General features: G+C 56.6%; 1 protein-coding gene across 1 annotated transcript; it reads left to right on the top strand.

Moving 5' to 3' along the window:
• Positions 1-6: 6 nt before the first annotated feature.
• Positions 7-12547, top strand: Snx33 (sorting nexin 33). Its single transcript, XM_010626288.3, has 2 exons — positions 7-2355; positions 7709-12547. Exons 1-2 carry the CDS (start codon positions 894-896, stop codon positions 7960-7962), a joined length of 1716 nt encoding a protein of 571 aa, XP_010624590.1. The 5' UTR covers positions 7-893; the 3' UTR covers positions 7963-12547.
• Positions 12548-13596: the final 1049 nt, after the last annotated feature.

Here is a 13596-nt window from a genome sequence, read left to right on the forward strand (position 1 = left end):
CCGCCGGCCCCAACTTTGGACGGTGTCCCGGGACGCAGTCGGGGTCAGCTTCGGGCTCAGGATGCAGAGGAGTTAGGCAAACAACAGAGGCCACCAAGCAAGTGTCCTGGGGTCGTCCTCTGCTCCCAGGTGGGCGCAGGCCGGACCTTGGGGACCCAAAGAGCCACTGCGGGTCGGGGTCCTGGAGTTGGCGGCCTGTTGTGCAAACCTCGGCCCTTGTTTTCCCGGCCCAGCTCGTTGGGAGGCCAGACACATCCACCCTTGGAATTGATTCAGGAGGGTGCTGCTTTTCTTCTTTCTCCTCTTGGATTTTCTGGATTTTTGAAAACCCAGTGGCCCCGGAGGAGGAGGAGAAGGAAGGAGGAAGGGCCGATCTGCAGAGGAATGCCAGAGCCTCCCAGAGCCTCCCAGAGCCGGAGCAGCCAGCAGGAGCTGGGAGCCAGCGGGAAGAAGGGCCCTGCCTGCGTTTCTGGGAAGGCGGTTTGTTCCGAGGAAGCCTGTTTTGCCTTAGAACATTGTTCCGGTGGAAAGTGCTGAATTCTTGCCCTTGAAGAGCTGGTTTCTCCGGGTCACTTGGCTTTTCCATTGGGAGTGGGAGGAGGGAGAGACTCCCCTTTCCCAGGGGCTGCAGAGAAAGAGAGGAAGACTATGGACAGAGCCCTACCTTCCCTGCCTACAAGTAATGCCGGGAGACCTGGCGGGGCAGTTCCTAGGCCATGGACACTGCTCTGAAGAAGGGGAGGCTGGACAGAGTCTGTGGATGCTGAGACCCTGCCACAGGGACCCCTGAAACGGCACCGTGTGACAAGCATTGAGCTGCCAGTGCATTTTTGGTCACCTTGGTCTAGGACACGACCCTCTCCTTCCCATCTTTATCCACCAGCAGCACCACCATGGCGCTGAAAGGCCGAGCCCTGTATGACTTTCACAGTGAGACTGAGGGGGAGATCAGCATCCGGCAGGATGAGGACCTGGTAGTCTTCAGTGAGATGTCGCTGGATGGCTGGCTTCAGGGGCAGAACAGCTGTGGGGAGATGGGGCTCTTCCCTGCCTCCTATGTAGAGATCATCCGTCCTGGTGCCAGTGCCAACCACAATGACTACCCCGGCAGCCCTGCAGGCTCTCTGGGAGCCCAGGTGAGCGCCTATGACAGCTCTAGCCCAGCCAGGAGCAGTGGGGGCGGTGGCTTCCTCTCAAACCCGGGCAGCTTTGAGGATGATGACGATGATGACTGGGATGACTGGGATGATGGGTGTACGGTGGTGGACGAGCCTCGGGCTGCTGGGCTGGGTACCAATGGGCACCCCCCACTCAACCTTTCCTATCCGGGTGCCTACCCCAGCCAGCACATGGCTTTCCGGCCCAAGCCACCCCTGGAGCGGCAAGACAGCCTGGCATCTGCCAAGCGGGGCAGCATGGTGGGGCGCAACCTTAACCGCTTCTCCTGCTTTGTGCGCTCTGGTGTGGAAGCCTTCATCCTTGGAGACGTGCCTATGATGGCCAAGATCGCTGAGACTTACTCCATCGAAATGGGGCCCCGAGGCCCCCAGTGGAAGGCCAACCCCCACCCATTTGCCTGCTCCGTGGAGGACCCCACCAAACAGACCAAGTTCAAAGGCATCAAAAGCTACATCTCCTATAAACTCACTCCCACCCACTCAGGCTCACCTGTCTACCGGCGCTACAAACACTTTGACTGGCTCTACAACCGCCTGCTGCACAAGTTCACGGTCATCTCGGTCCCCCACCTGCCTGAGAAGCAGGCCACTGGCCGCTTCGAGGAGGACTTCATCGAGAAGCGCAAGCGGCGACTCATCCTCTGGATGGACCACATGACCAGCCACCCGGTACTCTCGCAGTACGAGGGCTTCCAGCATTTCCTCAGCTGCCTGGACGACAAGCAGTGGAAGATGGGTAAGCGCCGTGCAGAGAAGGATGAGATGGTGGGTGCCAGCTTCCTGCTCACCTTACAGATCCCCACGGAGCACCAGGACCTGCAGGATGTAGAGGACCGTGTGGATACCTTCAAGGCCTTCAGCAAGAAGATGGACGACAGCGTCCTGCAGCTCAGCACCGTAGCATCAGAGCTTGTGCGCAAGCACGTGGGTGGCTTCCGCAAGGACTTCCAGAAGCTGGGTAGTGCTTTCCAGGCCATCAGCCAGGCCTTCCAGATGGATCCCCCTTTCAGCTCCGAGGCCCTCAACAGTGCCATCTCACACACGGGCCGGACCTATGAGACCGTGGGTGAGATGTTCGCTGAGCAGCCCAAGAACGACCTCTTCCACATGCTCGACACGCTGTCCCTCTACCAGGGCCTGCTCTCCAACTTCCCTGACATCATCCACCTGCAGAAAGGTAGGCCCTGGGCAGAAAGGGGATTTTCCAAGCTTGGTGCCCTGCTGGACCCTGGGATGGGGGTGGCCTCAGAATGGGGCAGCTCTCTGAGTCTGTCTCAAACTCAAGTCATTCACTCAGCAAACATGTTGGGTATATACTCTGTGGCAGCTCTGTTCTCATGGAGCTCCGTGTTTGCCTCTTGGTCAGCTCACCCTTTTTCTGTCTTTTCTTGCTTACACCATCATGCATGGTTATCAGGCTGGGTTCTGGGAACACAAAGATGACCAGGCCCAGGCCCAGATAACAGGAGCACAGTGTGCAGCCTGTCTTCCCACTTCTTTGACTCAGTGGTGCTTTGGCCAATTCAAGTCCTCCTCCACCCCACCCCTGAGCTCCTATCTATTTGGGAGAATCCCTGTCCTCATGGCCCAGCTGGGACTGTCCCTTCCTCCTGCCACCTCCCAAAGGACACATCTACCTTGGCTGCCTCCCAGGCCCGGCCATGTTGTTGGTTCCCAGGGCCCTGTCTGTGGGGGAGGGACAGGATGGGCCCCTGCCTGTTACTGCTGGATTGTGCAGGAGCTACCAGGGAAATGACTCACCCAGGTCACACGGGGGCATGGGCCGTCTGGGGAACGGAACCGGGGTCCAGGGCATTGCTTACATGACACAGCCAGTCCCTTCCCAAGTCTGGCTTCCCTTCTTGCCTGAGGGGTGAATCAGGAGCTGAACCTTGAGGTGGCAGAGTCCTGGGGACAGTGGCAGGGCAGATGTCAGGAGAGGTGTGGTCCTCCCTGGGGCTGCTGGTAACTCAGGAAGAATGGGGCTGAACCATGAGCCCTGAGGTCAGGCCTGGCTGGTGGGAGCTTGCCTCTGGGTGGGGGAATACAGGCTTCTACTGATCCTGGGGACAGCAGCCTCTCCTTGCCCCTGGGTGCCATGGAGTCTGAGGAAGGTGGTGGCTCTCCTTACCAGCAGGGTGACTGTCAAAACTCCTCTCACCTCTCCTTTTCCTCCATGTCCCCTGCCAGCTCCAAGAGACACAAGGCCTACATTCTAGTCGGGCTCTTCCCCAGTTCACCTGTGTGCCCTGAGAAGCGCCTCCTCTGCCCCCTGCTCAGTTTCCTATTTATGGAGCAAGAGAGGGGCCCCCATGAGCTCTCAGACCTTGGAGGGAAGGTGTGGTTAGGGACTGTAGTGATCCAACAGCAGAACTGTGCCTTGGATCTGCACTGGGCCCCATGGGGCAGGTGCCTTCCTGGACGGAAGTGGGCCTCACCTGCACCAGGCCTGGGAAAGCTGGTTTGACCAGCTCCTCCATGGTGTGTTTCTGTGTGGGCAGTGGGAGGCTGGGCCTGATGATGAAACAGCTGGGACCAAGCTGGATAGAAGCAGGGGCAGCAGGGTGACCCATGCCCAGAGCATCTAGGGCTCTAAGCTCACATCAAAGCCACAAAGCAGGGAGACGGAGCTGAGGGAGGCTGTGTCTGGATCCCTGCCTGAGGTGTTTCTGGGAGTCAGGACTAGTCTCCTGGGATGGCCGTGCAGCTTGAGGTGGAGGCTGGGTTGTACATCTTCACCTGGAACCCCTGCACCCAGATTCCTGGGGCTTGTTTTAGGTTCTCGAATCTGGTCTGGGGTCCAGAGTGAGGAGGGTGGAGGGCTTGGAAAGTGAGGCAGTTCTGAGCAGGCTTTGGGGACCTCAGCCAGAGAGGGTCCCATGCTAGCCCTATGGATGGAGACATTGGATCCTGGGTCTGTGCAGCCTGTCTAGAATCCAGGCCAGGAGTCTTCCAAGAGAACAGCAATCATATAATTAACATCCAACAGAGAGGCATGGTGGTGCATACCTTGAATCCCAGCACTTGCGAAGCTGAGGCAGGAGGATCACCCCAAGTTGGTAACCTACCTGGGCTACACATCAACCCTGTCTCAAAACAAAAACATCCAAACTGGGACAGTTTGGGGATGAAGGGTGTCCTGGTAGTGGACATCTCCTAAAACACCAAGGAGAAAGTGACTGCCCAAAGTGAGCAGGGACTTGCTGTCCCCTCCTGAGATCCAGCAAAGGCCAGGCTCAGTCCCCAGCACATCCTAAGCCAAGAGGTCTGGCTTTTACAGACAAAGTGCACTAGGGTAGTTTCAGAAGCAGAGAAGGAAGGATCTGGAGCCCAGTGCATGTGACCCCCTGGCCTGGGCTTTGTCCACTGTGTCAGGCAGATGAGGAGAGGCTCCTTGAGGGGTGGGCAGCTGGGATTGACGTACCAGCATTAAGGAGGCTCAGCGGGTGCTCCAGCTCTGACCTGGTTGGCATCTGGGATGCAGGATTGCAGGGTTTAGGGACAGCAGCCTGGCCAAAGGAAGGGTGTTGCAGGACAGGGTCTTCCTAGGGACAGAAAGTTCCAACTATCACCATACTCTTCCTCTGCTCCCCTCTGAGGCTTTTATTTTTATTTTAATTTATTTATTTTGGTACCGGAGATCGAACTCGGGTCCTTGCACTTGCAAGGCAGGTGGTGGAACTGCTGCAGCTGAGCTAAATCCCTGGCCCCTCTGAGGCTTTTATAAGTAGAGAACCATACTGCCAGAAGCCACTGCCAGCTGAGTACATATGTGACCCCAAGAGGAGAAACCTGGCACCCAGCTCCTGGCATCCCAAGCTCTGGGTCTCTGGCAGGTGCAGTTCTTGGATACTTCAGGTAGGCACTGTCACAGAAGTAGAAAACAGCTCTGTGTTGTGAACAGTGGTCAGGACCGTCACATGCAGTACAGCCTGTCCCATGTCACGGCAGGAAGAACTGCAGCCCAGAAAGAGCAAGGGTTCCTGCAGGTAGCACAGTGGGAACCCGGCTCAGCCCTCTTGCCCCCAATCTAGGCTGGGTGGTGGTAACTGCCTTCAGTGGACAGGAGATGGTTTGAGGCTGGAGCTTGGGGACCTTTTGGGACCAGGGGTTCTGTGGCTGGTGGCTCCAGCTCTCCTTCACCCATTGCTGGACCTGGCTGCCGGGCTCCTGGGACTCTTGGTGACTTCCATGGAATATAGGAGGGATGCTGAGCAGCCTCCTTTCCTCCAGCCTGCCCTGCTGAGTGGGAAATGTTAGCCTTAGCTGGTCCTGGCCACAGAACTGAGTCACAGAGTGGGGAAGTGATAGTGGGGTGGCCTGTCCCCACCTCTGCAGCCTTTGCCCCCATCCCTGGCTCTTGCCTGGGTGAATACTGAGCCAGAGCCAATGCTGCAGTAGTTCCTTCTTGTTCTTTAGGCCACATCAGCTCATCAGCAAAAGGGCCTTTCCTTTCTCAAAGGCCACGGGCAGGAAAAACCCTTTTGAATATAGATCCACCCTCCCTGCACCCAGCCTTGAGAAGGTAGGTGGAATCCAGGCCCCTCTGTCTCCTCTTCAGGTTGGTTTCTCTAGCAGAAGCTTAACTGCAGTTGATTTATTTTGGTCCTGATTGAACCCAGGGCCTTTGCACTGAGCTACATTCCAGCCCTTTAAATTTTTATTTTCTAAGAGTCTTGCTAAATTACCTAGGTTGAACCTGAACTCGTGATCCTACTGCCTCGCCTCGCAGTGTGATGTGCCTATCCTACCTGGCTTCTGTACTTTCTTCTTATGGCACCTGCTGTGTCCTGGGACTTTCTTGAATCCCTGTGTCCACACTGGGCTCCCACAACAAAGGGCTGCTGTAGAGGGCCAGGCATCCCCGCTCAGGGGGCAAGAAGGAAGCTGGGAGCCAAGAGGCAAGTCTCTGCCCCTCAAGACCTCAGCTTCCCCTTCTAGTTGGGGACACAGAGCAGTGCCCTGGAGTGTCTCCAGCTCTGAATTCTATACTTCACCCACCCTGGGCCTCTGGGTAATCCCAGGGCCAGGCTGTCTGCATGGAGCAGGAGCAGGGTGCCTGAGGAGGGTGACAGGAGAACTGCTGGGTCCAGGAGCTGAGGACTGCACATTTTTTTATGCACTGTTGGGGCAGCTTGGAGACTCCGGACTGGTGAGCAGTTAGTCGTGCAGTTGCCAACAGATAGGTGCTGCCCCTCCTAAAGGCATCCTGTTATCCATCCTGGGGAGCCACTGCCTGCATGTAGTAAGTGCTCAATAAATCCATTTTGGATGCATCTGACAACTTGAATGACAGTAATGAGAATGCTATCCTGAAGGCCCCAGGAGCCCTCTTTGAAAGAGGAGTGGCAAAGCGTGGGTCTGAGTTGCGCTGTCTGTGTACAGTAGGTACTCAAGAGCTCAGAGGAAGCACTGCCTTTCACACCCCTGCCCACCACCTTGGTCATCTTTGCATAGTTGATGCCCTCCTGTTCCTCAAGGGTGAGTGTGGGCACAGGAAGTCAGCTTCCTCTTCTGCTAGCTTAAAGGCAGAATCAGTCGAGTGTCTTCTAATCCAGAGCTGAATCCATTCATTCATTATTCATTCAGATTCTTCCAGGTTGGGTTCCCTGCCCAGGTGGATCTCCCACTCATGCCCACCTGTCACTTGGGTGTGACAGCAGCTTCCTCTGGTCCCCTGGGGCTGCTGGCTGTGGGAGGCACACCAGGTGCTGCTTTAGAATCAGTAGTGACAGGCAGGTGAGTCTGGGTGGCATTTTCCCAGGGGGACTGGTGAGGCTCTGGTGTGGAAGCGGCACCTGATCCAGGCCTTGAATTATGAATGGGCATCCATCAGGCAGAGGTCTGGAGGCAGGAAAGAGCTGGAGGGTTTGATGACTGGTCAGAGTGGGCCAGAGGGGTGGGGTGGGAGCAGGCCTTGGAGTGCAGGTGATGGGAAGCAGGAGGGTGCTATGCTTGGGGATATACTGGGGAGATGTGGGACAGACTTTGGGGAGGGGAACAGTCACAGAAGCCCAGGGATGGCGGGGTCACCCATAGGGTCTGTTGTGGGCCAGGCCTCTCCCCAAACGGACAGGATAGGAGAACATCAAGCTCACAGCCCAGGGCAAATGGGCAGAGAAGACACAGGTTGAGAGAGAACCCAGGGGACCTGGGGATACCTGGGGTCCCAGGAGCCTTTAGAGGCTGTGGTGGTACTGGAAAGACTTCCTGGAGGAAGGGAGGCCAGGGTGGCACTGGGAGGTGGTGCACTGGGGGTTCAGGAACCATCCAGGCCTGAAATAGCCACATCTAGCGAGGCCAGACTGCTCAGTGCAAGCTGCTGGCTATGCCCGAGCATGGAGGGAAGGTGATGAGATGGAAGCTGTAGCAGTACAGGATGCCCTGGTAGACTCAGCCCAGCCACAGTCTGACCTCAGGAGAGGTCTGGTGGCTCTGATGCAATATCATCCGCCCTTGGGGTGCTACAGGTGCAGGCGGGGCATGACGGTCGAACCCCCTCCCCTCATCTGCCTCTCCTTGCCCACCAGGCGCCTTCGCCAAGGTGAAGGAGAGCCAGCGCATGAGCGACGAGGGCCGGATGGTGCAGGATGAGGCGGACGGCATCCGCAGGCGCTGCCGTGTGGTGGGCTTTGCCCTGCAGGCCGAGATGAGCCACTTCCACCAGCGCCGCGAGCTCGACTTCCAGCACATGATGCAGAGCTACCTGCGCCAGCAGATCCTCTTCTACCAGCGCGTGGCCCAGCAGTTGGAGAAGGCCCTGCGCATGTACGACCACCTCTGACCACATGGCCCCTCCAAGGCCTGGTCCCCGTGGGGCTGGAGTTTGGGTGGTGGGCAAGGTGGGCAAGAAAAGGGACTTTGGAGGCATCCCAGCCAACCTACTTTAGAGACAGCAGAGCAGGGCCAGGCCACCCTCGCCACCCCTGTTCACTCAGTGTCACTGTGGTTCTGGGCCAGTTGCTCAGCACCCATGCCGTTGCCTGACCCAGGGGAGTCCCCATCCATGGCAAGGGTCAGACACAAAATCAGGCAAAGGTAATACAATGTGACCAGTGGCTGAGTATGGGGTTCCTGTAAGCTCCCAGATGGGTCCATGGACCCTGCCGGCCAGAATAGGCAACATTCCCGTAGAATGTCTTGATGAGTGACAAGGACCTGCCAGGCAGCAAAAGGAAAGAAGGATTTTCAGGAAGAGGATTCATGTGGGGGTCTTCTCTCACTTACCTTTCTCAAGCACATTTGGTATCCTTTCCATGGGGACTCTGGCCTGGTGGCAGAGGGAAGGGATGGTCCTTGCTCCCTGTCCTGGATTTCCCTGCCCCACCCTGTGCCCTGCAGAAGGAGCTGCAGGTCAACTCCTTCCTGCAGGCCACTACCTCCCTTGCCCTCCCCTGCAGTGCCCCCACATTCTCTTGCTTGGGGGCCAATCAGCATCCTTCCTCCTGGGTTTGGGGCGCAAGACAAGCCACAGACCATGGGCCCTGGTGGTACTTTCCTGGAGGGGACACCCTGAAGTTATGGGATAGTTGAGTTCCCCAGCAGTAACTGCCTTGCTCCAAGCCAGCCCTGACCCCAGTTCCCAGGGTCCTTGGCTGTGGAGGTGTCATCTTCCAGAATCCTTCCTGTCAGGCATGTGGGAGCCCAGGGGAGAGCCAGGGATTCCAGTTCCCAGCCCTTGGAAGCTCCATGGCTGAGCAGCAGCTGGGAGGACAGTGACCTTGTCCCCTCTTCCCCCCAGGAGGTCTTGGTTTGCTCCTAGTTGCTGCCGCTTGAGTCCTTTCTCTTTTTTTTCCTCCATAAACCTTCTACTGTTAAGATGACAAGAGCACAGCCCCTTCTGTGTGGATCCTGGGAAGGCTAGGGTGGGGAAGGCTGGAGGCTGAATTGCCCCTGGGAGCTACTAGATGAGATTTGGCAGTCATTGTGGGTTGTTTTGACCACAGACCTTCAACAGGTAGGAGGTGAGGAACTAGTGGAAGGAGCTAGAGGTGGCCCAGACCCTGCACCCAGACCTCTCTGTCCTAGCTGTAAGATGGATTCAGTCCATGTAGGGTTTGGCTGCTCCCTGTGCCTGGAGGGTTGTGGGAGGGAGACATGGGGAGGCCACGCCTAGGACACTCCTGGGTGCTTTCTGTACCCCTAGAGCCATATCCAGGCCTTGTCCTTGGAAAGCCCCAGTCCAGGGAGGGTTGGGGATGCCCAGAAACCATGTCCCTCCGCCATCATCCTTACTCTGTGGTGGCTCCCCATGCTGGAAACTGAGGAGGCACTACAGCTGGACCCTTGGGGGTTTGTGGTCCAGGTGACTAGGAGCTGAGCCTCTGCACTGCAGAGGTGAGCAGAGTGGACGGTTGTCTTCCAGTGGCCATGGGGATGGAGATGGGCTGGGCACCTCAGCGTCAGGGCTGCCAAGGAGGCCTTGCCAGGCCAGGGCTGGGCAGCAAGAGATGGGCACAGGTCCTGCTGTTCAAGGCAGAGTGTCCTCACAGGAACTTCTGGAATGGGTCCCCTGGCCCTGGGTCAACATTAGGTCAGATTTGGGACTTTTTGAGGAATTTTCCCCTCCCTGTCCTCCTTCCTTCATTTTTTGGCTCATCTGAGGAGCTAACTTTCTCCCTAACTGCTCAGCTGTGTCATCTGCAGAGTGCCACTGAGTGTGGCAGGGACAGGGTCTCTTTCCCGAGGCAGCCTGGAAGGCCCCATTAATGTCACCTGCCCTGGAGAGCTGTCACCCTCTCGTGTCCTTTCACGGAGAGGGGCCACCTGTGCCCACCATCCTCAAGGTCAGTGGTTGGGAAGGGCTTGAGCCTTGGAGAAGAAACAGGAAGTGGAGGCTTGGGATGGGTCAGGCATCCTGAGGTCTCTGGGTGGGGAAAGGTGTGTGGGGTGTGGAGTGGGGCATCATGGCCCTTCTCTCTGTCTGAGTGTTTTGGGGTGTTGTGGAATCGGGTTGTCCTGGGCTGGCCAGAGTCCCTCTCAGCGGGAGACTGGGGGGCCAGTAGTGGAGGAGGGAACACACTGGTAGTAGCAGGGCTTGCTGGCCTTAGTCACATGCCAGCAGATGTTCCAGGCTGAGCTGGGCCCAGCTGCCTGTGGTTTCTTCCTTAGCTTTGCTCTGAGTAGGGTAGAAGACAGGCCTTCTTTTTCTGTCCTTGGTGGCTACCGGGACCTGGGTGAGGATGAGGGGCTCCTGATCCCCAGGCTGGCCAAGGAAATGGAGTGTGCTGTGTGGCCTCATGTGGGGTGAGGATGAAGTAGACCTTGGCTTCTGTGTACCATCGCTCTGGACATAGGAGAGCTGGGAACCCTGTGAAGCTGTGGCACCAGCTGGAGCAGAGCCAGGCCCAGGAGACCCCGATGTTCCTGGCATCACTGTGACAGAGCCGCGTGATCATCCGCACATCCATGCAGAGACATAGTTCAAAGCCACAGAACCACATACAATCCTGCTGTTTGCCCAGCAGCCACAGCTGGCCCTGCACACACTCACACAACCATGTGCTCACAAGTTGCACCCAGTCATGCTGCCATACAGGCATAGCTGCGGCCACATATGTGCCACTGTCAGTCGGTGTCTGGCTCAACCACTTTGCCATGCGTATGGCCCCAGCCTTACACAGTGTTGCAGCTCAGCCATACATCAAGGCAGGTGTGCATACAGTAAAGGTGTCACAGAAGCATGGCTGCCCCTGGGCTGCACCTGTCACCTCCCAGGTCCCTAGTCCAGCTCACCAGAGATTCCACTGGACTCTGAGGGACAAGCAGCCCCTGCGGGAGGTGTCTCCAAGGGGAGGACAGGAAGCCACAATAGCCCTGGGTCACACTCCCTAAGAGGCCTGGTGTGTTGTCAGATGAATGGGCAGTGCCAAGTCCAACTCCTCACCACACAGCCAGTGCCTCCAAGGCGTAGTGATCGTGGGGCCCACCACCTCACCCCACAGGTGGGTGACACCTCAGGGCCAGATCCAGCTCCCAGCAGGCTCTGTGGCTTGGCCTTGCCTGCCCTGGGCTCATCCCCAAGGCTAGGCTGCTGGGAGGCCCCTGGCTACATCTACCCAACAGAGCTCCAGGCTTTGACATCTCTCCAGCCCTAGTTGAACTGTGCTGTATCTGCAAGGCAGGAACAGGACGTGGTGGGCAGGCCCAGGCTGGGTGGGAGGGACATTCCTGTGTCCTGTCCTCCCAAGCATGTGAGGATCAGGCCTGCCCCGCCTGCCTGCCTGCTGAGTCAGGCCTTCGGGAGCTAGCCTGCACACCCCCACCCATTTCTGTCTGCGCCCCACGAGGCTGCCCAGTGCCTCTCACGTGTCAGGAGACTGTGAGTGCTGAGTGCTGGCAGGAAAACCCTGGGGACAAGGGGAAATTCACCTCCCCCAGTGGAGCTTAAGGGCTGATTGGGAAACCCAGCCCCCCGCAGTGAGCACAACGCTTTTTCTTTTGGTTTGATTCAGTTAGCTAACTTCAGCCCAGTCCAGTCTGTTTAAAAAAAGCAGTTCCTTTCAGAGCTGTGGCTTCCTTGGTTTGCATGCGAGCCCAGGTGACATCTCATCCATTTCTTTTTTATTCTTTTTTATTCTTTTTTTTTTGATACTGAGGATTGAACTCAGGACCTTGCTCTTGTGAGGCAGGCAGTGGCACCACTGAGCTAAGTCCCTGGCACAATTCCATTTCACAGACAAAAAGACTGAGGCTTGGCCAGGGAGGATGGGAATCACTTAGGGTCCCACAGCAAGGCCAGGAAGGGCTGCACTGGAACCCAGTTCTCTGGCTTCATCCCAGAGTTTGAGCTGCTGAATTCGTTTAGGTCCAAGGAAAGAGGGGGTGGCAGATCTCTGCTTCAGAGGGGAAAGAATGGCAGGCTGGTGGGACAACTGCTGAAAGGTGAGGGGGCTTGAAGTGCCTGAGGATGGGTGAGTCTGACAGCCCCCCAGGGACGAAGTCGGGAGGCAGCTCAGCCTGTGAGTCCAGCTGTTTGCAAAAGAACACGTGTGAGGAGCCTAACTTCATTTTCCCCGTCCTCCCTGGATTTCTCTTCATTCATCCACAAGGAAGAAAAGTCATCGCTAATGATTCGGGAGCCCTGCCTTCAGGCTTCCATATGAGTTTTGGTGATAGCACATTTGAAGACCTTGGGCAAGACCCCAGCACTTTCATTCATTGATTCATTCGAAGACACTAGGTAGCCGAGGCCAGCATGGCACTTACTGTGTAACCCAGACTGGCCTTGAACGCTCCATCTTCTTGCCTCAGCCTCCCGAGAGCTGGGTTTACAGGTGTGCACACCACACTGGGAGAGGTTTACACACTGAAGCCCACATATTCAAATGTAACTGTACACTACATTAAAGAGTTTGGTTTACTACTTGAAAAATCTTGTCATATAAATATTTAATTAAAAGTTATTATTTCTGGTCTTGCCTTTTTTTTTTCAGTGCTGGGAATCAAACCCAGGGCAAACCTTCCTCCATTGAGCTACATTCCTAGTCTGATTTTTTTAAAAAGTTATTTTTATTTTGTTTGTTTTTTGCTTTTTGAGACTGTCTCACTATGTAGCCCAGGCTGGCTTTGAACTTGTGGCAGTCGTCCTGCATTAGACTCCTGAGTGTTAGCTACCACACCTGGCTCTTTTCTTTCTTTTTCCTTTTCTTTTGGTTCTTTGTTCTCCAGCCCCTGCCCCTGGCTGTGCACATTGGTCTAGGTTTTGTGCAGAAGGGTCCCTGGCACTGTGGTCCAGGGCAGCATTGGGCCCTTGAACCTCCTCACTTGCACCTGCCTTCTCCACCTCTCATTGCCCATCCTGAGCCTCTGAGAGAAAGGTTGAGCTTTCTCTGCTCTTTGGCATGGAGGGCTTCTTTGTGGCCCCACACCAAGGGCTGACAAGGCTCCCTTCTGTGTCCTCTGACCGCTGTGGCTGTGGTCCTCATTCCACAGCTCCTGCGTCCCAGCCAAGTATAGGGAGATACTCCATGGCTGGTTAGATGCCCCATGTAGCCCGAGTCATAGGGACCTGGCTGTGTGAGGTCTACCTGGGAAGGGGACAGAAGTCCCAATGTCCCAGGTCTTGCCCCTTTGGGGCTTCTCCACTCTCCCAGTGTAGCCCACGGTGGACATGGGGTGCCCATTATTTCTTAGCCACCCTGTGTGCAAAAGATTATCAGCATCATTTTACAGACCTGGAGCTGGAGCCCAGCCATGGAGGTGCTGGAGCAGCAGAGGCAGGGAATGAGATGATTCCCAGGACCTGTGCTGAGAGGCAAATGACCTGGTGCAGGGGTCAGTGGCTGGCTGGGGCACTTAGGATCCTGGAGCCTCTTCTTGACTGGCCAAAGCCCTTTGCTGCCATGGGCGGGGCTCTGGGTAGGCACATGAGGCTCACCCTATGGCACTACTGTCCCCTCAGCTCCTCTCCCTCCAC

This window comes from Fukomys damarensis, unplaced genomic scaffold (assembly GCF_012274545.1).
Source record: "Fukomys damarensis isolate Sample0158 unplaced genomic scaffold, DMR_v1.0_HiC HiC_scaffold_25, whole genome shotgun sequence".
NCBI classification, from domain to species: Eukaryota; Metazoa; Chordata; class Mammalia; order Rodentia; family Bathyergidae; genus Fukomys; species Fukomys damarensis.